The 27870-nt window shown below is 36.1% G+C and overlaps 1 protein-coding gene across 3 annotated transcripts in view; it reads right to left on the reverse strand.

Annotated features, from left to right (window-relative positions):
• Nucleotides 1-27870, reverse strand: part of SMARCAD1 (SNF2 related chromatin remodeling ATPase with DExD box 1) — a 95257-nt gene that overhangs the window by 63359 nt on the left and 4028 nt on the right. For all 3 annotated transcript variants that reach the window (XM_073237289.1, XM_037020164.2, XM_037020163.2), the window contains exon 3: nucleotides 3866-4043. In XM_073237289.1, the coding sequence (XP_073093390.1) occupies nucleotides 3866-4043 (178 nt within the window). The remainder of the gene's footprint in view (nucleotides 1-3865; nucleotides 4044-27870) is intronic.

The raw sequence follows: 27870 nt of genomic DNA on the forward strand, positions 1-27870 counted from the left end.
GGACCCAAACAGACATTTCTCCAAAAAGAAATACAGATGGCCAACAGGCACACGAAAAGATGTTACACATCACTAATCATCAGGGACATAAAAATCAAAATAACAATGAGATTCACTTCACACCCGCTGGAATGGTCACTATCCAAAAGACAAGAAATAACAAGTGTCAGCGAGGATGTGGAGAAAAGGGAACACTCCTACACTGTCGGTGGGAATGTAAACTGGTGCCGCCACTGTGGAAAGCTGCACCAATATGGAGGTTTCTCAAAAAACTAATAATAGAAATGCCATGCAATTCAGTAATTCATTCCACTTCTAGGAATTTACCTGAAAAACAAAATCCTTATTCAAAAAGATACATGCACTCCTATGTTTATCACTGCATTATTTACTTGCAACAGCCATGATATGGAGGCAACCAAAGTGTCCATTAGCAGATGAATGGATAAAGAAGATGTGGTACATACAAACAGTGGAATATTATTCAGTCATAAAGAAAAAAAGAAATCCTGTATTTGTAACAACACGGATGGACCTAGAGGATAGTTTGCTAAGTGAAGTAAGTCAGGCTGAGAAAAACAAATACCATATGATTTCACTTATTTGTGGAATCTAAAAACAAAGCAGAACAAAAACAAAATAGCAGTAGACTCACAGACACTGAGACATGACAGATGGGTCACCATGGAGGAACTGCAGGGGCAGGGCATAAGAGGGATAGAAGGGCATAAAAATTCTCCATCATAATGTAGGTACAGCATGGGGTGGTAGTACAGCACAGAGAATATAGCCAATGGTTCTGTAAAATCTTCCTATGCTGACAGTAACTGCACTAATGGAGGAGAGGATTTAATAATATGGGTAACAGTTGAACTACTGTGTTGTATACTTGAAACCAATGTAAGATAATATAGCAACAATACTTTAATTAAAAAAAAGAAAAACTAGCTATAAAACACATGAAATCTGAATATAAATGAGGAATTAAGATGATATTAGAGAACTGTTTATTTGATAACAGTATTGGTTTAGAGAAGGGGATGTATAACCAAGTATTAAGAAATGATGGGATGTCTGTAATTTACTTTAAAATATGCCAGTCAATAGTAATAGATGAATGCTCACAGAAATAATAATCAGAGGGAAAAATGTTAGTAATTGTTAAAATCTAGGTGGGACATGGGTGTTAGTTTTATGTTATTTTATTGTATGCCTGAAGCTTTAAAAATAAAAGAAAAAATCTACAAGAACAAGAGTGTTTCAACCTGTGTTCTTCTAACCCATCTGAGATGAAGCTGTTCCCTTCTGTTGAAGGTGAAGTCCTCTAATGGAAGCCCTTTCTACAAGACCCTGCTTTACCTACCTATCTTCCCTTCCCAAATAATTCTCTCTCCCTAAGCTCTTCCTCCCAAGCCTGCAATGTGCTTGAGACTTTATTTATTTGTTCAATGAATTCAATGTGCTAGGGGTTCTAGGCACTGTGGACACAGCAGTGAAATAAGCAAATTCTCCTCTCCTTCACAAATTGTTTTACTGATTTTCTACTTCCTCATTTCCATACAGTTCTCAACTCACTATTTTATATCTGTCCTACCACTTTGGTGAAACTATTCTAAGGGCAATACTATCCTCTAAAATGTCCAATATGATAAAAACATTTCTTACTTGCTCTGTGGTCTCATACATTGTTAACAAATCTCTGAAAAACACCCCCACACTTTTTAATTTGGGGTTACCTAGGATTCTATCTTCAGCTCTTTATTGTCTATTAGTTATGAAAAAGAAAAAAGATTTCTATGATTTGACAAGGTTTCCAAAATATATATTTACATATATGTGTATGTGTGTGTATACTACTAAGTGAATACAACAAGGAACAAATGAGATTAAAAAGACATGACAAAGTAATTCCAATATATGAAACTGGGAGAAAAAAATCACTATAAAGTACTACTAAAAATATGGTTCAAGAACTGACTGCTAGTCCTTGAACTCAAACTGTTATCCGTCCATGACAAGGTAATATTGTACTTCTGAGTAGCACTATTATAAAGGGCATTATTGGGATTAACTGGTAAATTAATTTTAAAATTAAATTAAATTAATTAAAATTAACAGTTAATAATCCTAATTATTTATGAAGGTGACAGCAAATGTGGGGAAGTGTTAACAATGGGTGAATCTTTAAAAAATTTTTCCAAATAAAAAGCAAAATCACAGGGCTAATAAAATAAATTTTCCTTAGGATTAACCATGTAGAATCCTCACTACTCTTTACTTCAGAGTGAATTTCAGGATAAAGGCATGTTCATTACGGCTTATATACAAAGAGAAGTTCATTTTAAGAGGAAATACTCATCAACAGTGGACAGTGTCAATCTCTTGCTTCACGGCACAATCTTCACTTAGCTTCTGCTCACCCAACCTTTGACTTCTCTTACCTCAATGACTGGTCCTTGTTAGAACCTCTAAAGGTTTCTTCTCATTTCTCTGCTCCTAATAGTCCAGAGTTCTCCTGGCCTGAGTACTTTAACTTCTTCTCTTTTCCAGCTTTACTAGTATCCCTTAGTAATTTCAACTAATCATACTGCTTTAAATATTGAATCTCTGGACAACTTCTAAACTTAGTAAGTCTAGAACTTTCTCCCAGAACCCAAATGTCACAAATCCCACTGCCTACCTAACACCCAAATGTCTGAGTCTTCTCAATCACAGCATGTTTAAGACTGAAATACCAATCCTTCCTTCAAAAGCTCTTCCACCATATCCTAAGTTTTCTTTATCTTGGTTAATGGTTAACTCCATACTTCCAGTTGCTCAGGCCAAAAATTTTAGGGTCATCCTTGATTCTTTCTTTCCCACCCCACATGATATCCATCAATAAATTCTCTCTGCTCTACCTTCAAAGTGTATGCAGAATCTAGCCACTTTTTAAAATCATTTCTACAGGTACTATCCTGGTCTAAACCTCCATCATTTCTTGCCTGGGTTATTACAACAGTATTCATGTTTCTACTAAGGCTCCCCTATAGCCTCAAGGATCTTTAAGTCAGATAATTTTACTCTGCTGCTAAATATACTCCATTAGCTTCCCATCTCATTCAGAATAAAAGCCAAATAGCCTATGGGTTTGACATGACTAAGTCCCTTCTCTACCCAACTTCTTATGACCCCAAGGGTCCTTCACTCTGCATCATTTGCTCCCCATGTTCCTCAAAAACACCACGCATTGTATGATTTCAGGGTCACTGAACAGGCTATTTCCAATGTGTAGAAAACTCCCCCCTCCCCATATCAATATTGCTCAATTTCTGACCCATTCAGGTCTTCACTCATCTTTTCAGTGAAGCCTTTTCCAGCAATGTTCTTCAGAAACCAGCCCCTACTCCTGGCCCTGAACCCTGTATGTCCCTTCCCTTTCATCCATACTTACTACCTGCTCACTTCTTTGCTTGCTTGTCTTTTTACTTGACTGTAATACAAGCTCTGTACTACCCCAAAGAATATATGCAAAAAAGGTTAAAATGATTTGACTCTGGGACTAAACAAAATATAAAGCAGTTATAGATGATCAAAGGTACCTGTTAAAATAATTTCCATATTTATGGAGGGCTAAATAAATTAAATAACTGCTTTCACTAAATGTTTTATTGAAAATCACTGTTATCCAGAAACACACGCATGTACACACACACACACACAGTACCTCTCTTCATTTCTAAGTTAGGGACAAATAACCAAAATGCAGCAAGGAGAAGGCAAAAAGAAAGGGCAGGGGGTGTCACCAAAACATTTCAAATTAAGTAACTTTCTCTCAAAAAACCCTCTACACATGTAAATATAATGAATCAATTAATCTGCTTACACTATAATCACTGTGTCTTTGTTGAATTTTTTCTCTTGAATTGTACTTGAGCAATTTGGGGAAACGATATCTTCACTATCAGAAGATAAATCAATATACTGTATTCCTCTTTGATTCTTGAAATATGATATACTTGCTTTTCTTTCATTTTCTGGAGTTTCTGGAACACTAGAATCTTCTGCAAAAGAAAGCGAAAGGCATTTTGAGCAACTTGAAAATAAAACAGATTTGTTTGGTAATTATAAACATGTGCTAAAACTCTTTAACTTCATTATGTTTTTCTATTCTAAAACCAAAAATCCTTACTACTTTTTAAAGAAAAAATTAATAGTCAACCAGGGCTGGTGTTTTCCCATTTCTCAGTCATTTACTAGCAAGACCCTTGTGGAAAATGCAAAACAACGGTTTGTTTTATATTTTAATCCTTTTCTCTCTGTTCTTTTATTTTCTACTACCCAGTTATTGCCTAAGAAAACATGGACACTAGAATCCCAAAGACTTGAATTTCAATCCTGTCTCTTAGCCAAATTACTTATGCACTCTAAGTCTCAGTGTCCTCACCTGTGAAGTAGAGAGGGTAGTAACAGGGCTAATGTGCATATAAGCTCAGATGATATTTACTGAGCATTTAGTTCACTAATTGGCACACAGCCAGTATCCAATAAACATTGTACCTCATGCAAATATTGGTGTCATAGGCTCAATTATGTCCCCTCCAAAATCCACATGCTGAAGTTCCAAACCCCAATACCTCAAAATGTAGCATATTTGGACAGAGGATCTTCAACGAAGTGACTAAGTTAATATGAGGATGATGGGTAGGATCCTACTCCAATATGGATTGATGTCCTTACAAAGAGAAACCAAAAAATGTGGATAGATTGGATGGAGTAAAAGGCCATGTTAGGACACTGCAAGAGTGCTAAAAAAGGAACAAGACAAAGATGCTCACTCTTGCTACTTTTAGTCAAGAAAATACTAGAAGTCCTAGCCATAGCAATCAGACAAGAAAAACAAATAAAAGGCATCCAAATATGTAAGGAAGAAGTAAAACTGTCAAAATTTACAGATGACATAATACTATATAGAGAAAACCATAAAGACTCCACCAAAAAACTTCCAGAATGAATGAATTCAGTAACGTTACAAAGTACAAAATTAATATGCAGAAATCTGCTGCATTTCCTTATACTAATAATGAAGTAGCAGAAAGAGAAACTAAAAAACAAGCTCATTTACAATTACATCAAAAAGAATTAAATACCTAGGAATAAATTTAACCAAGGAGGTAAAGGATCTATACCATGAAAATTATTAAACACTGATGAAAGAAATGGATGATGACACAAATGGAAAGATATGCCATACTCACTGATTGCAACAATATTGTCAAAATGTCTATACACCCAAAGCAATCTACCAATTCAACACAATCCTTACCAAAATACTGTTAGCATTTTTCACAGAACTAGAACAAATAATCCTAAAATTTGTATGAAACCACAAAAGACCCCAAATAGCCAAAGCAATCTTGAGAAAGAACAAAATAAGTTATCAGAGGTATCACATGCCCAGATTTCAAATTATACTGAAAAGATATAATAATGAAAACAGTATGGTACTGGGGAGGAGAGGGAGGCACACAGATTAATAGAATAGAACAGAGAGCTCAGAAATAAATTCACACTTATATGGTCAATTAATATATGATAAAGGAGGCAAGAATATACAATGGGAAAAGAAGTGTATTCGATAAATGATTCTGGGAAAACTGGACAGCTATATGAAAAGGAATAAACTGGACCATTTCCTTATACCATATGCAAAAAAAAACTCAAAATGGTTAACAGACCAAACTGTAAGACCTGAAAAGATAAAACTCCCTAAATGAAAAACAGGCAGTACACTCTTGGACATCAGTCTAAGCAATATTTTTTTGGATCTGTCTTACAGACAGACAAAAGAAAATAAAAACAAACAATTGGGGCTACATCACTCTAAAAAGCTTTTCACAGCAAAGGAAACCATTAACAAGACAAAAAGTCAATCTACTGAATGAGGGAAGATACTGCAAATGACATATCTGATAGCAGTTAATATCTAAAATCAACACCAAAAAAAAAAGATCTGGTTAAAAAATGGGCACATTCTTCCAAAGAAGACATGGCCAACAGACACATGAAAAGATGCTCAATATCATCAATCATTAGGGAAATTGTAAACCAAAACCACAATGAGGTATCACCTCACACCAGAGTGCTCAGAAAGAAAAGAAATAACAAGTGTTGGTAAGGATGTGGAGAAAATGGAACCCTTGTGCATTGTTGGTAGGAATATAAAAAATGGTGCAGACACTATCTAAAGCAGTATGGAGATTCCTCAAAAATTAATAATAGAAATAACTTATGACCCAGTAATTCTACTTCCAAATATTTACCCAAAGATTAAAACATACATTTAAAAATATACATGCACACCTGTGTTTACCACAGCATTACTTACAATAGCCAGATATGGAAGTAACCTAAGTAACCTAAGTGTTCACTGGAGAAGAAGGAATAAAAAAGGTTTTATATATATATATAACACATACACACAATGAACTATAACTCAGCCATAGAAAGAATGAAATCTTGTGATTTGTGATAACACAGATATTTATCTGTGATTTGTGAAAACAAAGGGTGTTATACTAAGCAAAATAATTCACACAGAGAAATAAAATACTGTATGATATCACTTAATGTGGATTCTAAAAGGCAAACAAATGAATAAACAAAACAAAAACTGATCTATAAATATAGAAAACAAACTGGCAGTTGCCAGAAGGGGTGGCAGGTGGAATGATAGGCAAAATAGGTGAAGGAGATTAGGAGGTACAAACTTCCAGTTATAAAATAAAAAGTCACAGGGATATAAAATACAACATAGGGAATATAGTAAACAATACTGTAATTACTTTGCAGGAGGACAAATAGTAACTAGACCTATCAAGGTGAGCATTTCATAATGTCATAAATATCAAATCACTATGTTGTACACATGAAATTAACATAATAGTGTACATTAAGCTACACTTCATTAAAAAAACCTGAGAAAATGTTTATTAAATGGCTCACATATTAACACAAATGTCTTTATAAAAACTATGCTCCCCTTTCACCCACCTCCCATTTAGTGAGAAGACTGACATTATTTTAAATTTGTGAAAATCTTTGGTTTAATAGAAGACATCTAGATTCTTATCTGCCTCTGCAATTAATCTGTTGTACTATAATGTTTTTGCTTAGGTTTATGAAGAAATCATGCCTCACATAGTTATATAGTTAGGGAAGGGATGAAAACTTTCATAGTTTTACATCAATGTGGATATTCTTTGATACTAAACACAAATTTGACAGATGGCAGCTTTTAAAGGCTACTTACAATGTGAAACTGAAACATGAATAAATTTGCATTCTGTTACATTAAAATCCACTGGTCTCTCTTGTACTTTAATGTACCTTTAACTAACATTGTGTGTGTTGGTCATTCGGAAAATAACGTTTCATTCAGTGATTAATGCACACCTTCCAAATGCTGACACATTTCATATTTTATCAAAAAATTAGATTAGCGTCACCACTCATCTCTAAATACTTAAAAGATTATCAAACTAACAGTCGTGGATAGTTTTCCAAAATGCAAACTTTCCTTTGCAAACTGGAATTTTTTTCTCTCTAGCAATAAATACTGCCCATTCTCCTTGATAACCATTTTTTGAGAATATGTAAGTCAGCATAACTATATAGTCTGTCAGTCATTCTTTCAAGTAAAAATAGTGTTCTGTGAAAAAATGGGAAGTTTAGCTCACAACTCAATGCAACGACTCAAATACTTTCCTGTGAGATAACCACTATACTTTCAAATGCAGAAAAGGGCAGTTCATATTGTTTCATGAAATATTTTAAAAGTGCCAACTGATAAGTTATGTACTAAAATTAACAATTTCACTGTTTTATTAAGAATAGTCTTAAGAGAAACTGCCATTAAAAATTTTTTTAGAATACAGTGACTAGGAGGAGGATTAAAGATGGCGGCATGAGAGGTGAGACAGAGACCTGCTCCTAAAACCACATATAATAAGAAAATATAACTGATACAACAAATCCTGAAAGAGCAACAGGAAAGAAGGCTGTGCCAGAGTGCATAATCCTGGAGGAAAGAACAAACCTCACTGAACAGGGTAACGTAAAAAGCCGTGACCCAGCGGGGCTCAAACCCTTCCCCCACCACAGCTCAACAGCGGGAGGAAGAGAAACAGCAGGGAGGGAGTGGAGGCCTGGGACTGCTGAACACCTAGCCTGGAGATCTGCTCTCAGAGCATGAACCTACATTGCATAGTGCTCTGGTGATTACTAGGGTCGGAAAGCTAAGACAGGCGGAATACCTGGAGAGACTGGGATTCCAGCTGCTTGTGAAAAATAGGGATTCATATCCGGCTAATCTGGGCAGGCAGTCTGAGAGACTTCCGAAAAGCTAGAGGGCTGCTAAAGGAGCAAGGATTGCACAGAGCTTACTGCTCAGGAGAAAGGACAGGTAGACAAAATTGTCCGGGTGCACTCTGCCCAGCAGGTTGGAAACATTCATGATCTTCAGACACTCCATCCGCCTGGCTTGTTATGCAGCTTCAAGGTCCCCCACTGTGATACGCAGCCTGCTATGCCTTCCTCCCAGCCAGCCCACACCTGGCTTGCAAACCAGCAAACCCTTCCCTGGAGCCAGGCCAGCCAGAGTGAAGCCCCGCCTACAGCAGCTACAAATGCAGAGCACAGAAGCTTACCTGTGAGTTCGGGGCACTGGTTCTGGCAGTGGAGACAGGCATAACAGCCAGGAAGCAGGAAACAGCTCTTTCCTCCCCCCAGGCACCAGCACCACTCTCCTACAACCCCCGACATTGCTCCAGGGGCTGAGCAGCTCCAGAGAGTAGAACTTCTGGGCATTAGAGGGCGCCACATACAAACATGAAACGTCAAAGGAACCTGGTTCAAAGCAAAATATCAACACCAGAAAAAGGATCAAGAGAGACTGAATTAATAAATCTTCCTGAATTGGTTTCATAATACAAATCATAAATATGCTCCTGGAGGTATAGAAAAATATTCAAGAACTCAGGAACAAATTTAGGATGGAAATTCAATCATTCAGGAACACAATGGAGGGTTTAAAAGTAGAAGAGATGATGGGGGAGGAAACAATAAATAAAATAGAAATTAGAGAAAAGGAACACAAAGAAGCTAAAGCAAAGAGAGAAAAAAAAGCATCTCTAGGAATGAAAGAATACTGAGAGAACTGTGTGACAAATCCAAACAGAACAATATTCGTATTATAGGGGTACCAAAATAAAAAGAGATAGAAAAAGGGACAGAAAGTGTCTTTGAGGAAGTAATCGCTGAAAACTTCCCCAATCTGGGGAAGGAGATAGTCTTTCAGGCAATGAAGGTACACAGATCTCTCAACACAAGGGACCCAAGGAGGATAACATGAGGACATATAATAATTAAAATGGCAAAGATCCAGGATAAGGACAGAATATTAAAAGCAGCCAGAGAGAGAGAGACAAGATCACCTACAAAGGAAAACCTACCAGGCTATCATCAGACTTCTCAGCAGAAAGTACAGGCCAGAAGGGAGTGGCATGATATAGTTATCTGGCAAGATTATCATATAAATTCAAAGGAGGGATTAAAGAATTTCCAGATAAGCAAAAGCTGAGAGAATTTACTTCCCACATACCATCTCTGCAGTGTATTTTAGAGGGACTGCTATAGATAGAACTGTTCCTAAGGTTAAATAGCTGTCACCAAGGTTAATAAAAAGGGATAGACAAACAGTACAGAACATGATACCTAATATATAAGGAATGAAGGAGGAAGAAAAGGAGGGGAAATAAGAACCTTTAGATTGTGTTTCTAATTGCTTACTAAGTGATATAAATTAGACTCTTAGATAGTAAGGAAGTTACCCTTGAACCTTTGGTAACCATGAATCTAAAGCCTGCAAAGGCAATAAGTACATACCTATCAATTATCACCCTAAATGAAAATAGTCTGAATGCACCGATCAAAAGACACAGAGTAACAGAATGTATAAAAAAGATCCATCTATGTGAGGCTCAAATCCAAAGACATACACAAACTAAAAGTGAAGGGATGGAAAAAGATATTTCAAGCAAACATTAGGGGGAAAATAGCAGGTGTTACAGTATTTGTATCAGACAAATTAGACTTCAAAACAAAGAAAGTAACAAGAGACAAAGAAGGACATTACATAATGATAAATGGGTTAATCCAACAAGAGGATATAACTATAATATCTATGCACCAAACTCAGGAGCACTGAAATATGAAACAAATACTAACAAAATTAAAGGGGAAATAGAATGCAATGCATTCATTCTAGGAGACTTCAACACTCTACTCACTCCAAAGGACAGATCAGCCAGACAGAAGATAAGTAAGGACACAGAGGCACTGAACAACACATTAGAACAGATGGACCGAACAGACATTTACATAACTCTACACCAAAAAGCAGCAGGATACACATTCTTCTCAAGTGCACATGGAACACTTTCAAGAATAGATCATATATTAGGCCAAAAAAAGAGCCTCAGTAAATTCAAAAAGATTGAAATTGTACCAACCAGCTTCTAGGACCACAAAGGTATGAAACTAGAAATAAATTACGCAAAGAAAACAAAAAAGCCCACAAACACGTGGAGGCTTAACAACATGCTCTTAAATAACCAATGGATCAATGACCAAATAAAAACAGAGATCAAGCAATATATGTAGACAAAGGACAACAATAATTGAACACTGCAAAATCTGTGGGACGCAGCAAAGAGGGAAGTATATTGCAATAAAGGCCTACCTCATTTAAGAAGAACAATCCCATATGAACAGTCTAAACACACAATTAATGAAACTAGAAAAAGAAGAACAAATGAGGCCAAAAGTCAGTAAGAGAAGGGACATAATAAATATTAGAGAAGAAATACATAAATTAGAGAAGAGTTAAACAATAGAATCAATGAAAGCAGGAGCTGGTTCTTTGAGAAAATGAACAGATAAACCCTTAGCCAGACTTATCAAGAAAAAAAAGAGTCTACACACATAAACAGATTCAAAATTGAGAAAGGAAAAATCACTACGGACACCACAGAAATACAAAGAATTATTAGAGAGTATTATGAAAAATTACATGCTAATAAACTGGATAACCTAGAAGAAATGTACAACTTTCTAGAAAAATACAACCTTCCAAAGCTGACCCAGGAAGAAACAGAAAATTTGGACATACCAATTACTAGCAATGAAACCGAAGTGGTAATCAAAAACTACTTAAGAACGAAACTCCTGGACCAGACGGATTGACTGCTGAATTTCATCAAACATTGAGTAAAGAGCTAATACCCATCCTCCTTTAAGTTTTCAAAAAAGCAAAAGAGGAGAAAATACTTCCAAACTCATTATATAAGGCCAGCATCACTCTAATACCAAAAGCAGGCAAACACACCAAAAAAGAAGAAAATTACAGACCAATATCCCTGATGAACATAGATGCAAAAATACTCAACAAAATATTAGCAAAATGAATTCAAAAAAAAAAAGATCATCCATAATGATCAAGTAGGATTTATTCCAGGGATGCAGGTATGGCACAATATTAGAAAATACATTAACATCATCCACCACATCAACAAAGAGGACAAAAAAACACATGTTCATCTACGTAGATGACAAAAAAGCACTCAACAAAATTAAATTCACCCTCAATTTAGCATTCATGATAAAAACTCTCAACAAAATGGGTATAGAGGGCAAGTACCTCAACATAATAAAGGCCATATATGACAAACCCACAGCTAACAACATACTTAAAAATGAGAAGGTGAAAGCTTTTCACCTAACATTGGGAACAAGACAAGGATGCCCACTCTCCCCACTTTTATTCAACATAGTTCTGGAGGTCCTCATCATAGCAATCAGAGAACACAAAGAAATAAAAGGCACCCAGACTGGCAAAGATGAAGTTAAACTGTCACTGTTTGCAGATGACATGATATTGTACATAAAAAACCCTGAAGAATTCACTCCAAAACTAGTAGATCTAATATCTGAATTCAGCAAAGTTGGAGGATACAGAAATCTGTAGCATTCCTATATACTATCAACAAACTAGCAGAAAGATAAATCACCAAACAACTCCATTTACAACAGCACCAGAAAGAATAAAACACCTCGGAATAAACCTAACCAAGGAGGTGAAAGACCTTTACTCTGAAAACTACAAGACTCATGAGAGAAATTTAAGAATATAACAATAAATGCAGATACATCACGTGCTCCCACATAGGAAGACTTAATATTATTAAAATGGCCATCCTGCCTAAAGCAATCTGCAGATTCAATGCAATCCCTATCAAAATACCAAGAGCATTCTTCAACAAACTACAGCAAATAGTTCTAAAATTCATATGGAACCACAAAAACCCCTGAATAGCCAAAGCAATCCTGAGAAGGAAGAATAAAGCTGGGGGAATTACACTCCACAACTTCAAGCTCTACTACAAAGCCACAGTCATCAAGACAGTTTGGTACTGGCACAAGAACTGACCCATAAACCACTGGAACAGACTGAAAAGACCAGACATAAACCCAAGCATATATGGTCAATTAATATATGACAGAGAAGCCATGGACATTCAATGGGGAAATGACAGCCTCTTCAACAACTGGTGTTAGCAGAAAGGGCAGCTACATGCAAGAGAATGAAACTGGATTATTGTCTAACCCTACACACAAAAGTAAACTCAAAATGGATTAAAGACCTGAATCTAAGTCACGAAACCATAAAACTCTTAGAAGACAAAATAGGCAAAAATCTCCTGAATATAAACATGGGCAACTTTTTTCTGAACACATCTCCTTGAGAAAGGGAACAAAAGCTAAAATGAATGCATTGTACTACATTAAGCTAAAAAACTTCTGTACAGCAAAGGACACCATCAGCAAAACAAAAAGGCATCCTACAGTATGACAGAATATATTTATAAATGGCATACGTGACAAGGGGTTAACATGCAAAATACATAAAGAACAAGCCTCAACAACCAAAAAGCAAATAACCCAATTAAAATTCGGGTGGAGGATATGAACACGCAATTCTCCAAAGAAGAAATTCAGATGGCCAACAGGCACATGAAAAGACATTCCACATCACTGATCATCAGGGAAATGCAAATTAAAACCACAATGAGATATCACCTCACACCAGTTAGGATGGCCACCATCAAATAGACTAAGAACAAATGCTGGCAAGAATGTGGACAAAGGAGGACCCTCCTACACTGCTGGTGGGAATGTAAGCTAGTTCAACAACTGTGGAAAGCAATATGAGGTTCCTCAAAAAACTAAAAATAGAAATATCATTTGATCCAGGAAATCTACTCCTAGGAATTTACCCAAAGAATATAATTTCTCAGATTCAAAAAGGCATATGCACCCTATGTTTTTGGCAGCACTTTTTACAATAGCCAAGATATGGAAGCAACCTAAGTATCCATCAGAAGATGAATGGATAAAGAGGTGGTACATATACACAATGGAATACTATTCAGCCATAAGAAAGAAAAAAATCCTACCATTTGCAACATGGATGGAGCTGCAGAATTTTAGGCTCAGTGAAATAAGCCAGGCGGAGAAAGACAAGTACCAAGTGATTTCCCTCATTTGTGGAGTATAACAATGAAGCAAAACTGAAGGAACACTGGAAAACCTAGAAAAAACGGACAACTTCCTAGAAAAATACAACCTTCCAAGACTGACCAAGGAAGAAACAGAAAATCTAAACAGGCCAATTACCAGCAACGAAATTGAATCAGTAATCAAAAAACTACCCAACAACAAAATCCCCAGGCCAGATGGATTCACCGCTGAATTTTATCAGACATACAGAGAAGACATAATACCCATTCTCCTTAAAGTTTTCCAAAAAATAGAAGAGGAGGGAACACTTCCAAATTCATTCTGTGAAGCCAGCATCTAATATCAAAACCAGGCAAAAAACCCCACCAAAAAAGAAAATTACAAACCAACATCCCTCAGGAACATAGATGCAAAAATACCCAATAAAATATTAGAAAACCGAATTCAAAAATACATCAAGAGGATCATACACCATGATCAAGTGGGATTCATCTCAGGGATGCAAGGATGGTATGACATTTGAAAATCCATCAACATCATCCACCACATCAATAAAAAGAAGGACAGAAACCACATGATCATTTCCACAGATACTGAAAAAGCATTCAACAAAATTCAACATCCATTCATGATAAAAACTCTTGTGGGCTCAAAACTCCATGACTCAACTGTTCTTCACTATTAATCAGTGATGTGTGCCTTCAGGAATGTGATGTGTTCCTTAAATGAATGTTGTGTCTTAACCCAGGCCAGTTCCCGCAACATAGTTATCTCCCCTATTGTGTTGTGCTAGGGAATGTTGCGAAGGGAGCTGTGCACTGAGATCACTACGAGCCAATGGTTGTATGCATGAGATCACCAACTGTCCTTGGATGTATTTGTGTGACTAATAAATACGAGAGGTGCCCTCTCAGCACCACTCTTGAGCTGGTTATGCCTTGAGTCCCCTGGCTGGCCTACTAAGATTTCGACAACTCATCGCCTCGCCTCCTCTATCTGCAGGTCGGAGACAGAGAGGAGGACGACAGGTGGCGCCTCAAACAGGGACCTGAAAGACGGTTCAAAACTCAGGACAGAGAATCTCCGCTCCAGGCGACCTCTTTCATTCAGGGCAGGGTAGAAGCTCTGAAGATCGTTGATCCGGTAAGAGATTCCCAAGAAGGCGTATGTAGGGAACAGGATCGGAAGTCAGGGACACTGTAATGGGCCACAACGAAACCAAAGCTATAAAACCGGAGGATTATTTAAAATTACTCCATGCCCTCCTAAAAACATCAGGAGTGAAAACTTGTAAAAGAGATTTTGCTAAGCTTTATAAATATGTTAAAAAATACTGTTATTGGTTGTCACCACAGGGAACCCTCAAACAAACTGATAGGGCAAATGTTACAAGAGATTTTAAAAAGGCTCACAGACAAGGAAACATTATCCCTGTTCCTGTTTGGGTGGATCAATGGCCTCTTCGTAAAGAAAAATTGGCAGCCTTACATATTCTAGTTCAAGAACAACTTCAGCAAGATAAAATAGAATTCTCTACGAGTCCATAGAACTCCCCTGTGTTGGTGATAAAAAAGAAATCTGGAAACTAGAGACTTTTACATGATTTGAGACAAATCAGCGCAGTTATTAAACTTATGGGACCTTTACAACAAGGACTTCCTTCTCCTACTATGATTCCTAAAGATTGGAACATTGCCATAATAGATCTTAAAGATTGTTTCTTTACCATTCCCTTAGCTGTATCAGACAGAGAAAAGTTTGCTTTCACTGTTCCTTCTTTAAATTTACAGGCTCCTTCAGAAAGATTCCAAAGGAAAGTTCTTCCTCAAGGATTGCTAAAGAACCCCACAATTTGCCAAAATTATGTGCACAGAACTCTTCAGCCTATAGGTGGGAAATGGCCCTCAGCTTATATCATTCAAAATATGGATGATATTCTCATAGCTCTACATAAACATCTATTTCTACTACTATTCTCAATGAGACCGAAGCTGAATTAAAACAATGGGCTTATAAATAGCTCCTGATAAAGTACAAATACAATACCCAATGAATTGCTTGGAGAATAGAATTCAAGAAAATTCAATAATCCCTCAGAAAATTCAGATAAGGAGAGATCATCTTGAAATTTGAAGTGATTTTCAAAAATTATTAGGAGATATCAATTGGATCCAACTGTTACTAAATATTCCGACTTATAAACTACAACATCTCTTCAATACTTTGAAAAGACCCTCAGATCTTAATTGTCCTAGAGCTAAGCATTTCCTTGTCTGCAGCCCCAGGGAAAAGAAACAAGCCTGTGACTCAGATCAAGACTCTAGCAGCGAAAAGTCGTACAATCCCTGCACTTAACAGACAGACAGGGGCCTCTCAAGGAATGACTAAAGCTCGAGCAGAAAAAAATAGGAAAACTAACGGAGAGTAATCCAATCCCTAAACTCTAAGAAAGAAGTGTCTTATCTTCTGCACACAAACCTGGCCTCAATACAAACACTCTGATTAGAGAAGCTTGGCCCCTGAGAGAAGTATGCAATATAATGTTACGCAGCTAAATATATTTTGCCACAAGAAAATAGTCAAAAGTCCCGAGGACTACTACAATATGGAACTAGTTTTCTAAATTCTTTTAGTCAAAATCGATTCTACTTACTAGGTTCATCATTATCTTTGAAAATTAGGAAGTTTTAAACTAGAGTCTCTGAGATAGAAGAAATTTAATACAGCCTGGCTTTAAATAACTGGTGCTAGAATTGTACCTGCATTTCATTTCTAGCCCCCTGGACGCACACAGTCCGTATCAGTTCAGAGTCTTCATCGGCCCTTTTGGTCTGGAGCCATCTAAACCTAAACCCAGTTATGTCAACTGCTGGCCCTTAGAGTGTATTCTTGAAAACTGAAGTACTTTTAATCAAGTAAGCTAAAAAGAAAGAAGACAATTAAATATTAGTAACTCAAATTTTTGTATCAGTTTGTCTGTGTACATGTTTTTATATGAAAAATGTTGCTAACTGTAGTCATTATGTCTCAGTCTGTATGTTTGTATGTCTAAGTGTGTAAATGAAAACTATTTCCTACCTCCAAATGGTATTAATAAAAATTGATTTAAAGACAAGCGCTTGTGAAAATTGGGCATTCTAAAACTTCCAGAAATCTAATAAAAATATTAAGCATTAATGCTAATTTAAGTTTAATTGAAATGGACATGTCCTTATAGTTATCAGCTGCCAAAGTTTACTTAAGTCATTTAAGTTGATGTTACCTGTTAAATATTTCAAGAAGATGCTTAAAGAAAAGCTTGACTTTGTCTAATGTTTGGTAAAAATCTTATAAGTAATCTAGCATGGTTGCTAAAAATAAGTAAACAAGTGTAGCAGATGAACATCTTAATAATAATACTGTATTAATGTATAACAGTGTATATATCTGCAAACAGCCTGAGAATTTTTGTGGTAAACAAAATTCTTAAAGTTTTGCTAAGTTATGAAGACATATTTTAAGCTTAATGAGAAATTGTGCTGTAAGGCGCATTTCCAAAAATGATAAAATATGTTCATAAATGTATCAATCTGAAGAATGCTGGTTTAACAGTTTACAATAGCCTATTTTTTAGTGTTCACTGAAGGTTAAAGTACCAAACCGTTTTAAATTCTAATTAAAACTACCTAACATAATAAGGAAAACATTTCTGTATGCTAAAAAATGTATATTTTAATAAGAGAAGGTATAAGGAATAGAAATGCATTGTATTGAAAGTAAAAGAAGATGACTTGTTCTTAAATACAGCTGTTTATTGAATGCTTAAGAAAATAAGATCTTAATATTAAAAACTGTAAACTAAGTGTTGTTAACAAGTACGTAACCCTCTGTATTTGCTTTTGAACGTTCTTATTATCATTCTGGTTAAACAATAAGTGTTATTTAATAACTATAATTCTATTTAGGCAAGTGCCTTAAAAACTTTTGACAGTTTCCCAAGACCAAATTTTTAAAAAAAGGTACTTTTACCTCTAGTTAACTCTGACATTTTCCAGGGGGCCCCTAGAATATGTCAGAAGAATTTCTTCTCCTCATCAGAGAAAATATTTAGCTAATTTAGCTTATTTACCTGATACAGCACTGTCAAAAGGAATAACACTAAACTTTATTACTGAATGTTTTATGTTACAGAAATATCCAAACTTCCATATATCAACTGTCTTACAGTAAGTTCTCATCAGATCTTTAACCATTGTCATTTGTAAATCTTTTGTCATTTATAATCACTACTTAATTATTCCTAACCTAGTAAAGAACTAGATTTCAGCAAAACAGGTATTCCCTATAATTCTACAAGACAAGCTTTAGTTGAATGCCATCACCTTACATTGAAGCATTATTTGCTAAAACAAAAAGGGGGAGTGCTACCTGACATGATCAAACTAACCGCAAATCAACAGCTAATGCATGCTTTGCACATTCTTAATTTTGATCTTTTAAAGGATGATGGATGATCCACTATGGAGATACATTTCTCTGGTGAAGTTACTTTTTCTAAGACAACAGCAGTTCCTGTGTAGTGGTCTCCAATCGGTTCTTTGCTATGGCATAAAGGGCATATTATGGTATGGGGCAAAGGGTTTGTTTGTGTCTTTACTGAAGATCAACGCTTGGTCTGGTTACCCAGAAAACGGATCAAGATGTGTTATGAAGAACTTCCCACAGCGTCATCTTCCGAAAGAATTGGCCCAGAAGATGGTCACCAGCAGATCTCACCACCGGAGTGAAGACTCCTGGATGATAGTGAAGTTTCTGATGTTACTGTTCATGCACACACACATTGCACAAGCTTGCACCATTACAGCTAGTATGAGCAGTCCTCCATACTTTGGCCAGGGAATAGTTCTCCACTGCATTTCTACCCGTCTTACCCCTGTAGGCCCTGTAGTATCGAAAAAAGATAGTGAAGAAATTTATAGGCAAAAAGATGGAGGAAAATTTGGATGGCATAATGCAACTGATCAATCCAGAAGGAGTAATATCCATCATGATATATATAAGACAGTTTTGACTCGGGATGATATTAGGAATTATTCCTGTGAGAAAGTACAAAAAGGAACCCCTGATATGTTATTTAAGAGTAGTTTTGTTTTCCTGAATATACCACTCTCTCCTAAAAATGAGTTCTCATCACCTAATATGTAGCTGCAATTAGCGAACCTAGGGTTAAACAGTCCTCCTTTTGTGTAGCGAGGGACTCTTCTATTGGTGAATTGTTGAAGAAGAATCTGATAGGAATAGGACTTCCCCTTTCAGGATTTACTAATATATCAGGAATAAATACTACTAAAGCTCCCAGAACTCCTACTCGTGATATTCAGTTAGATCTACCAGTTAGCACTACCACAGTTTCCAATTGTATATGTACTAATTGTACCTCTATACCTTCTTATTGTAATTCCATCACACATGTAAAATTGCCATATGGATATAAGCTCTTAAGTGGATGGGTATTTTTGTGTGATAACAAAACCCATCAAGCTTTCTCTTCACATTACCAAGGGGTTTGTGGTGTGGGACGCATTCTTCCTGCTCTTATAGATCATCCTAGATATAAACTCAGAAGAATCTCTCGAGCTTTGCCACCTGATTGTGATGACAACCTGAAACTTTTAGATCCTACTGCTGTTGCAGTCGCAGTTGCGTTTGTTCCTGGACTTGTTGCTGGAATGCAGGAAGAAATATCCAAGCTGGCATATGCATAGAGTAAAACCACAAACTTGACTGCTTCTATATCGTCAGAACTCAACCAAGAACTGGGAGAAGTTCAAGTGGCAGTGCTTCAAAATCGTGCCACCACTGACTATTTGTTGTTGAAAGAACATATGGGATGTAAACAATTTCCAGGAATGTATTGTTTTAATCTGTCTGATTTCTCTCAAACTATTCAAAACCAGGTAGATGATATTCATCATATTGACAAGTTTTCGTAACTGGCTGGATTACCTGATTGGTTTTCTTGGCTCCATTAGCTATGGCCTGTACTTGTAAGCCTACCTCTTTTATGTATTTGTCTACCTGTCCTAATGACTTGGATCCGTCGCTTGATTACTGACTTGTTAAAATCTATGCATGCATATGCTATCTTTCAAGAGGTAACATCTAAAAACTGACTATCTTTTACCCCCTGTGAGAGTCCGCATAATGAAGTCAACTCCTTAAATGATTCCTGTAGCTGTTGCCAAGCGTTAAAAGCAGAGATGGGTATGCCAACCCTTCCTAAATCCAACTCCTTGTGTGGCCCTGAAAGATGACTAGTTAGCCAGAGATGGGTAAGATTCCTCACAGGAGGAACAACCTAAGACAGGCACAGTCGCAGAAGGCCCGTGAGTGATAGAAACGGGGGCCAACTGAAGCAAGGCAAAGAACCTTGCCCCCCCATTTGTGTGAGGCATCCACTGCTATTTTTAATCAACTACTATGCCAACTCCAACAATATAATGTAAAAGCGAAATTCTCATTCTTTACTTAAAAAAATAAGGGGGAACTGTGGGCTCAAAACTTCATGACTCAACTGCTCTTCTCTATTAATCAGTGATGTGTGCCTTCAGGAATGTGATGTGTTCCTTAAATCAATGTTGTGTCTTAACCCAGGCCAGTTCCCGCAACATAGTTATCTCCCCTATTGTGTTGTGCTAGGGAATGTTGCGGAGGGAGCTGTGCACTGAGATCACTACAAGACAATGGTTGTATGCATGAGATCACCAACTGTCCTTGGACGTACTTGTGTGACTAATAAATATGACAGGTGCCCTCTCAGCACCACTCTTGAGCTGGTTATGCCTTGAGTCCCCTGACCAGCCTACTAAGATCTTCGACAACTCATTGTGTCACCTCCTCTATCTGCGGGTCGGAGACAGGGAAGAGGCCGACAAACTTTCAACAAAATGGGTATACAGGGCAAGCACCTCAACATAATAAAGGCCATATATGACAAACCCACAGCCAACATCATACTTAACAGCAAGAAGCCGAAAGCTTTTCCTCTAAGATGGGGAACAAGACAGGGATGCCCACTCTCCCACTGTTATTCAACATAGTACTGGAGGTCCAAGCCACGGCAATCAGGCAAAACAAAGAAATACAAGGAATCCAGATTGGTAAAGAAGAAGTCAAACTGTCACTATATGCAGATGATATGATATTGTACATAAAAAACCCTAAAGACTTCATTCCAAAACTACTAGAACTAATATCTGAATTCAGCAAAGTTGTAGGATACAAAATTAATACACAGAAATCTGTGGCTTTCCTAAACACTAACAATGAGCCAATAGAAAGAGAAATCAGGAAAACAATTCCATTCACAATTGCATCAAGAAGAATAAAATACCTAGGAATAAACCTAAACAAGGAAGTGAAAGACCTATACCCTGAAAACTACAAGACACTCTTAAGAGAAATTAAAGAGGACACCAACAAATGGAAACTCATCCCATGCTCTTGGCTAGGAAGAATAAGTATTGTCAAAATTGCCATACTGCCCAAAGTAATCTACAGATTTGATGCAATCCCTATCAAACTACCAACAGCATTCTTCAATGAACTGGAACAAATAGTTCAAAAATTCATATGGAACCACCAAAGACCCCAAATAGCCAAAGCAATCCTGAGAAGGAAGAATAAAGTGGGGGGGATCTCGCTCCCCAACTTCAAGCTCTACTACAAAGCCACAGTAATCCAGACAATTTGGTATTGACACAAGAACAGAGCCACAGACCAGTGGAACAGAATAGAGACCCCAGACATTAACCCAAACATATATGGTCAATTAATATATGATAAAGGAGCCATGGACATACAGTGGGGAAATGACAACCTCTTCAACAGAAGAAAGCAAATCCTACCATTTGCAACAACATGGATGGAGCTAGAGGGTATTATGCTCAGTGAGATAAGCCAGGAGGAGAAAGACAACTACCAAATAATTTCACTCATATGTGGAGTATAAGAAAAAAACTGAAGGAATAGAACAGCAGCAGAATCACAGAACCCAACAATGGACTAACAGTTACCAAAGGGAAAGGGACTGGGGAGGATGGGTGGGAAGGAGGGATAAGGGGGGGGAAAGAAAGGGAGAATTATGATTAGCATGTATAATGTGGCGGGGGGACACAGGGAAGGCTGTGCAACACAGAAGACAAGTAGTGATTCTACAGTATCTTACTACACTGATGGAGGGTGACTGTAATGGGGTTTATGGGGGGGGACTTGGTTATGGGGTGAGTCTAGTAATCATAATGTTCCTCATTTAATTGTAGATTAATGATACCAAAATAAAAAAAAATAAAAAACTGAAGGAACAAAACAGCAACAGACTCACAGACTCCAAGAAGGGACCAGTGGTTACCAAAGGGGAGGGGTGGGGAAGGAGGGTGAAGAGGGAGGGAGAAGGGGATTGAGGGGTATTATGATTGGCACACATGGTGTGTGGGGTGATGATGGGGAAGACAGCTAGCACAAAGAAGGCAAATAGAGACTCTGTGGCATCTTACTATACTGTTGGGGAGTGACTGCAATGGGGCATGGTGGGGACACAATAACATGGGTGAATGTAGTAACTACATTGTTTCTTCGGGTGAAACGTTTATAAGAGTATATATCAATAATACCTTAGTCAAAAAAAGAAAAAGAATACAATGACTACTAGAGTGGCTTGGAGTCTTGGCCTTGATTTGTGCTAAGGCACCAGCAGTTCTATCCCTTCAGTGCAAATATCAACAAAGTGAAAAAAGGCAAGTAACATTTTATCATGAAAATAGTTTTGACTTTAAGAACCCAAAGGTTGGTGGACCACACTGTGAAAACTGATGGGATAGAGTAACAATTTATTTATACAAAATCTCAACTTCCCAATATAGTCAATTATCTAGAATTTAGAATAGTGCCAAATACCTGGATTTGTTAGTTTGGACTATTTCTGGAAGTTAAGCAACAGCAAGAACAGCTATAAACCAATAGTAAAAAATACATTCTTGATGCAGTGATACTTTTTGACCCAAGGCAAACACATTTAAGCAGCAGCACAAAGGAGATAGGCAACAAAAAAAGAAAAAAATACAAAAATGAGGGAAAGAATGGTGAAAAGCAGAAACAATCATAAAGACATAGGCTACTATTGAATTCTAACATTTGCTGAATGTCTTCTGTGTTTAAGTCACCATAGCAGGAAGTGGGGGATATTATAGGGAAAAAAAAGGCAAGTTAGCATTCAACCTGCCATAAAGAAACTCGTAATAGGAGGTAAGTAGCCATGTACACAAATAACTGTTCTGAGACAAAATTTGTGTCATGAGGAAGAACTAAACAAAATGGTACAGGAACATGAGGGAAAACAGTCTGCCTTTCATAGAAAAACAATAAAAAAAGCCTATTATGCTTTAGATATAGAAATGATATCTTCTTATTACCAAAGGTAATGGGAACCTACATCATTAGAATGGACAAGACGACTCTGAGATGCCAGAGAGTAATTCCAAATGAAATTCCCCATTAGCAGCATGCACAGAGCAGACAATCTATATCCCCAAATTTTCTCATATGCTTGTACCTATTCTTATATCTAAGTGTATCATGAAATAAAAGAAGCATTTAAGCCTGCCACTGATTTCACTTTTTCAAGTTCCACCAAAAACAACAAAAAAGATCATTACAGGGAGATTATGAGTTCACACAGAAGTAGTCTAAACAAGTTTTATAATCCATAAAGGTGACCTCTGACAGCAGAATGTAAAGTAAAACACATAAACTTTTATAGTTGTCCTGCAGACTTACGAAGGTATGCCATTTTTGTATGTTGGTCTACATGGTTTAATTCTCAACACGGCAATTGACTTTCAAGGCAGTTCCTTTGCATACCAAGTAACGGACATCATCTATTTGTCCTTTAACATGGATTGTTACCAAAACAACAGATTGTAAACTCTGGACAGTGGATAAAAAAATAGGTTTAGCACTTTAAAAAAGATAAACCAAACTATCTGCGCTGAAAGCTCTAGAAAGAAACAAAGAATATACTATACACAAGATTGAAGAGTAAGTTGAGATGAGAAAGAAAAAACACTTCAGGTTTAAGCCAAAAGAAAAGATTAAGATAGATAAAATGTAAATAGAAAGAAAGTCAGGCTATTAATATCAGACAAGGCAAAAGTGTTAAACCTGAGACAGGTACTTTCTAATAACAGAATTTAAATCTATAATAGACATGTAACTGACATATATTTCAATGCATACTAATGAAATGCATAAACACTGCCAGATAAATAGGGCAAAAAGTCAATAGAGACTAATATGAGGCTTTAACTCTCATCTCTAGGCTGTTAATAAAGACAGCACGAAAATAATTAAGATATGGAAGTGTTTTTCAAAAACTGATTGGGATCCACTATGAGACACATTTTAGATTACGACTCCAAATACAAACTGCTGGACACACAAAACTAAAATTGTCAGCTTTCTTTTAAATACTTTGATACCTTCTATTTATTCTACTCCATTAAAAATTGGCTATATGTATTTAGTCAATATCCAAGAAACTGATTTTATTACACAATGTTTGTGACCAAGTTTGAAGAAAAAATCATACAAATAAAATTCATCTATTATTTGGCATATAATTGCATCCATGTTTATTTATGTCTTCTTTCCAAGTACTCCTAAAACTTTTACAGATATGAATTGCACTTTAAGCCAAAAGAAAATCTCAACAAATCTGCCAAAGAAGAAATACTGCAGACCACAAAATCTGGTCACAAAACGGTGAAATTAGAAGTAAATGTTAATAGAAATGCGGAAGCAGAATTCCAGCCACATGGAAATGTAAAAAGGAAAGAAAAACCATATAAATTATTTCTCTGAACTTTTAGGACAAAAAGAAAATCAGTAACATCAAAATTTGTATGTCATATGTAATAAAACTACAAGAATTAAAAAAATGTGGTGAACTACTGTAAGACAGACAACAAGTTAATGGCCAATAGCTACAAATATACACAGGAATATATACCATAATGACAACATTTCAAATAAAAGAAAAAAATATTTGTCAATAAATGGTTCTCAGACAACTGACTAGTCAGTGACACATAATGACTGAAGGAGAAAACTATCACCTTTTCTTTAGTCTTTATAACAAATTAATTCCAGATGATATTTAAGGTTAAAAAAAAATCAACACAAAACCCAACTCATACCTGTTGGTCATTAAAACAAAATAAAACCACCTGATAATAACAAGTGTTAGTAAGGATGTGGAGAAACCAGAACTTTGTAGCACTGTTAGTGGGAATATAAAATGGTGCAGCTGCTATGGAAAACATATGGTGGTTTTCTTATATGATTGTCAATTCCATTTCTAGGTATAATCCCAAAAGAATGAAAACAGGATCTCAAGGATATAGTTATCTGTACACTTACTTCATAGCAGCATTAGTCACAATCGCTAAAAGGTGGAATCAACCCAAATACCCATTCACAGATGAATGGATAAACAAAGGTAATTTATACATACAATGGAATATTTTTCAGCTGTAAAAAGGAAATTCTGAAACATGCTACAACATGGATGAACCTTGAAGATATTATGCAAACTGAAATAAGCCAGTCACAAAAAAGACAAGTCCTGTATGATTCCATTTTTATGACAAAAATAGTCAAATTCATAGAGACAGAAAATACAAGGGTGTCTACCAGGGGTTAGGGGCAGGAGGGAATTATTTAATGGGTATAGAGCTTCAGTTTTGCAAAATGAAGAGTTCTGAAAATTGGTTGTATAATAATGTGAATATATTTAACACCCCTCGACCTCTATACTTAAGAATACATCAAATAAATTTTGTGCTCTGTATATTTGCTTACCAAAAAAAAAAAAAGTTAAAGACATACTAGAAGAAAACATGGATGAAAATATTTATATAAAGCCTTTAAAGAAAAGGATGAACAAAACTGACCACATAAAAATATAAAATTTCACTATGGCAAACAACAAACAGGGAAGTAAAGGAATAAAATGTAAAATTTACAAATCATTTAATAGAAAAAGAGAAAAACAAAGAAGCACAGAAAAAATCCAAATAGCTATGCATATTTATGAAAACATACTTAACCTTAAAAATAAAGGATAAAAATCAAGTAATTAATCTGTCTATTAAAAGTTTAAGAGTTTCTCAATATTTTGGCCAAGTACGAAAAAGCAGACACCTGAAAACCAAGTTGTAGTCTGGTGCAAAATGGTAAAACTTTGCACAGGGTTAATTGGCAATTATTAAAATATTACTTGTATTTCATCTGCCAATTCCACTCCCAGGAATTTTTCCACAGATTGTACATACGCAAAAATATCTGTGTAAAAAGGATAGTCACCACAGCATTCTTTTGATAGACAAAAACAAAAGAAAATGAAACAAAATAACCAATGCTCATTAATAGGAAACTACATGAGCTATAATATATCTATATAGTAAGATACTGCAGTAATTAAAAAAATTGAGGTATAGCATACTTTATACAGACTGACATGTAAAGTTAAAAAAAAATCTACCTTTTAATTAACAAGTCACATTACAATATGTATGGAATATAATGTTATTTTAGCTTAAAAATAAAAAATAAAAACCTGAATTATATACAGGCAGGGGAAAAAATGTGAAAGAATAAATACCAAAATAAAAGGACTACAGAAGATTTTCTCTTCATTATACAATGTTGTACCATTTAAATTTTTTATATAACATTTATTTTGGAAAAGAAGTGATAGTTAGGCATGGAAAGTAAAAAGATTTTTACTTATTTATAAGTATTCATTGTACTTTTAGAATAATTCAAGCATTAACCCTTTTACAACTTACTGCTTTTCAACTAACACTAGTAGATATTAAGTAATCAGAATCACTATACAAAGATTCACATTTTGGGGACACACACCGGTGGTTACAGAATCAAGACCGCTAAAATGATACATTCAACTTCATTATTTAAAGGATCATATTCATTTTACTGTTTGCAGGGACTTCTGAAAACATTAGGTAAACGAAGTAAAGTCCAAAAATGTTGATGTCTACCCAAGATTACATAATCTTTACAGTGTTCTCTGGAAATCTTTTTGATGTAACTTCTATGATATTAAATTTTCTCTCATTCATTAGCAACTATGTTTTCAACATAACCACCACATTGGAATGGCAACCACTTTAGAAGACAATCTATTTCACCAAGAAATTCATCCAGTATATACTAAAATGTTTTTTTATTTGAAACTCAAAATAATCTATTAACCGATGTATTTTTATTTCCTTCCTTCCCCCTCAGCCTCCTTCCCAACCCCCAGGTAAAATATGTTTCTACTCCTTTGCAAAGTTGAACAGTCAGTCCAGTTGTGTTCCTGTTCTCACTGCCTTGATGCTATCTTCAGATACTCTCCTCCCCTTTATTCTCTTCCTCTCCACTAGCTGCTTCCCCCTTAGTCAATAAATTTGCTCAATATTCAACAATACTGAACGATCTTTTCTTGACATTGCTTCCCTGTCAAGCTATTTACATCTTTCCTTTCTTGAGTCGTCTTCTCACCTCCTTACCTTTCTACTGAAACTGTTAAAGGTCAACAGTAGCTTTTAATTTCCAAGGAAAGTCCCCATCCAACCTGACCTCTCTATAGCAAGATATTGCTCACTAAAAACCAACCTGGAACTCTTTCTTTAGCCTCCAGGACATTATCACTTTCTATGACTATCCTAGTTGTCCTTTATATCTTTCATTGGTTACCCCTCCTTTGTTCATCATTAAATGTTACTGTTTCTTACTATACACCTTGCTTCAGACATTTTTTGGTACCTACCACAACGACTCCAAAGTTGACTTCTCAGGTTCCAACTACTATGACCTCCAAACTGCAATGTTCAACCTTCTACTGGACTTCACTACTGAAACAGCAGAGGTAACTCAAACTCAGTGTTTTAACATCTTCCTCCTAAACGTACTGTCTAATTTAATCGATTGTGCCAACCATCCAGCTGCCTAAGCAAGGAACATGTGAGCTATCTTTAAACCCTCCATATTTACCTGATCACCAAATACCATCAACTATATGTCCTATAAAACTTCCCTAAATTATCTCCTCAGTTATCCCTACATTTCCCTACATTTAGGCTTAATGCAATTACTTCATTAATGAGCTTCCAATTCTATACTAAATAAACTCCATCCTCTCAGGTATAGCAT

This window comes from Manis javanica, chromosome 5, assembly GCF_040802235.1.
Source record: "Manis javanica isolate MJ-LG chromosome 5, MJ_LKY, whole genome shotgun sequence".
Taxonomy (NCBI): Eukaryota; Metazoa; Chordata; class Mammalia; order Pholidota; family Manidae; genus Manis; species Manis javanica.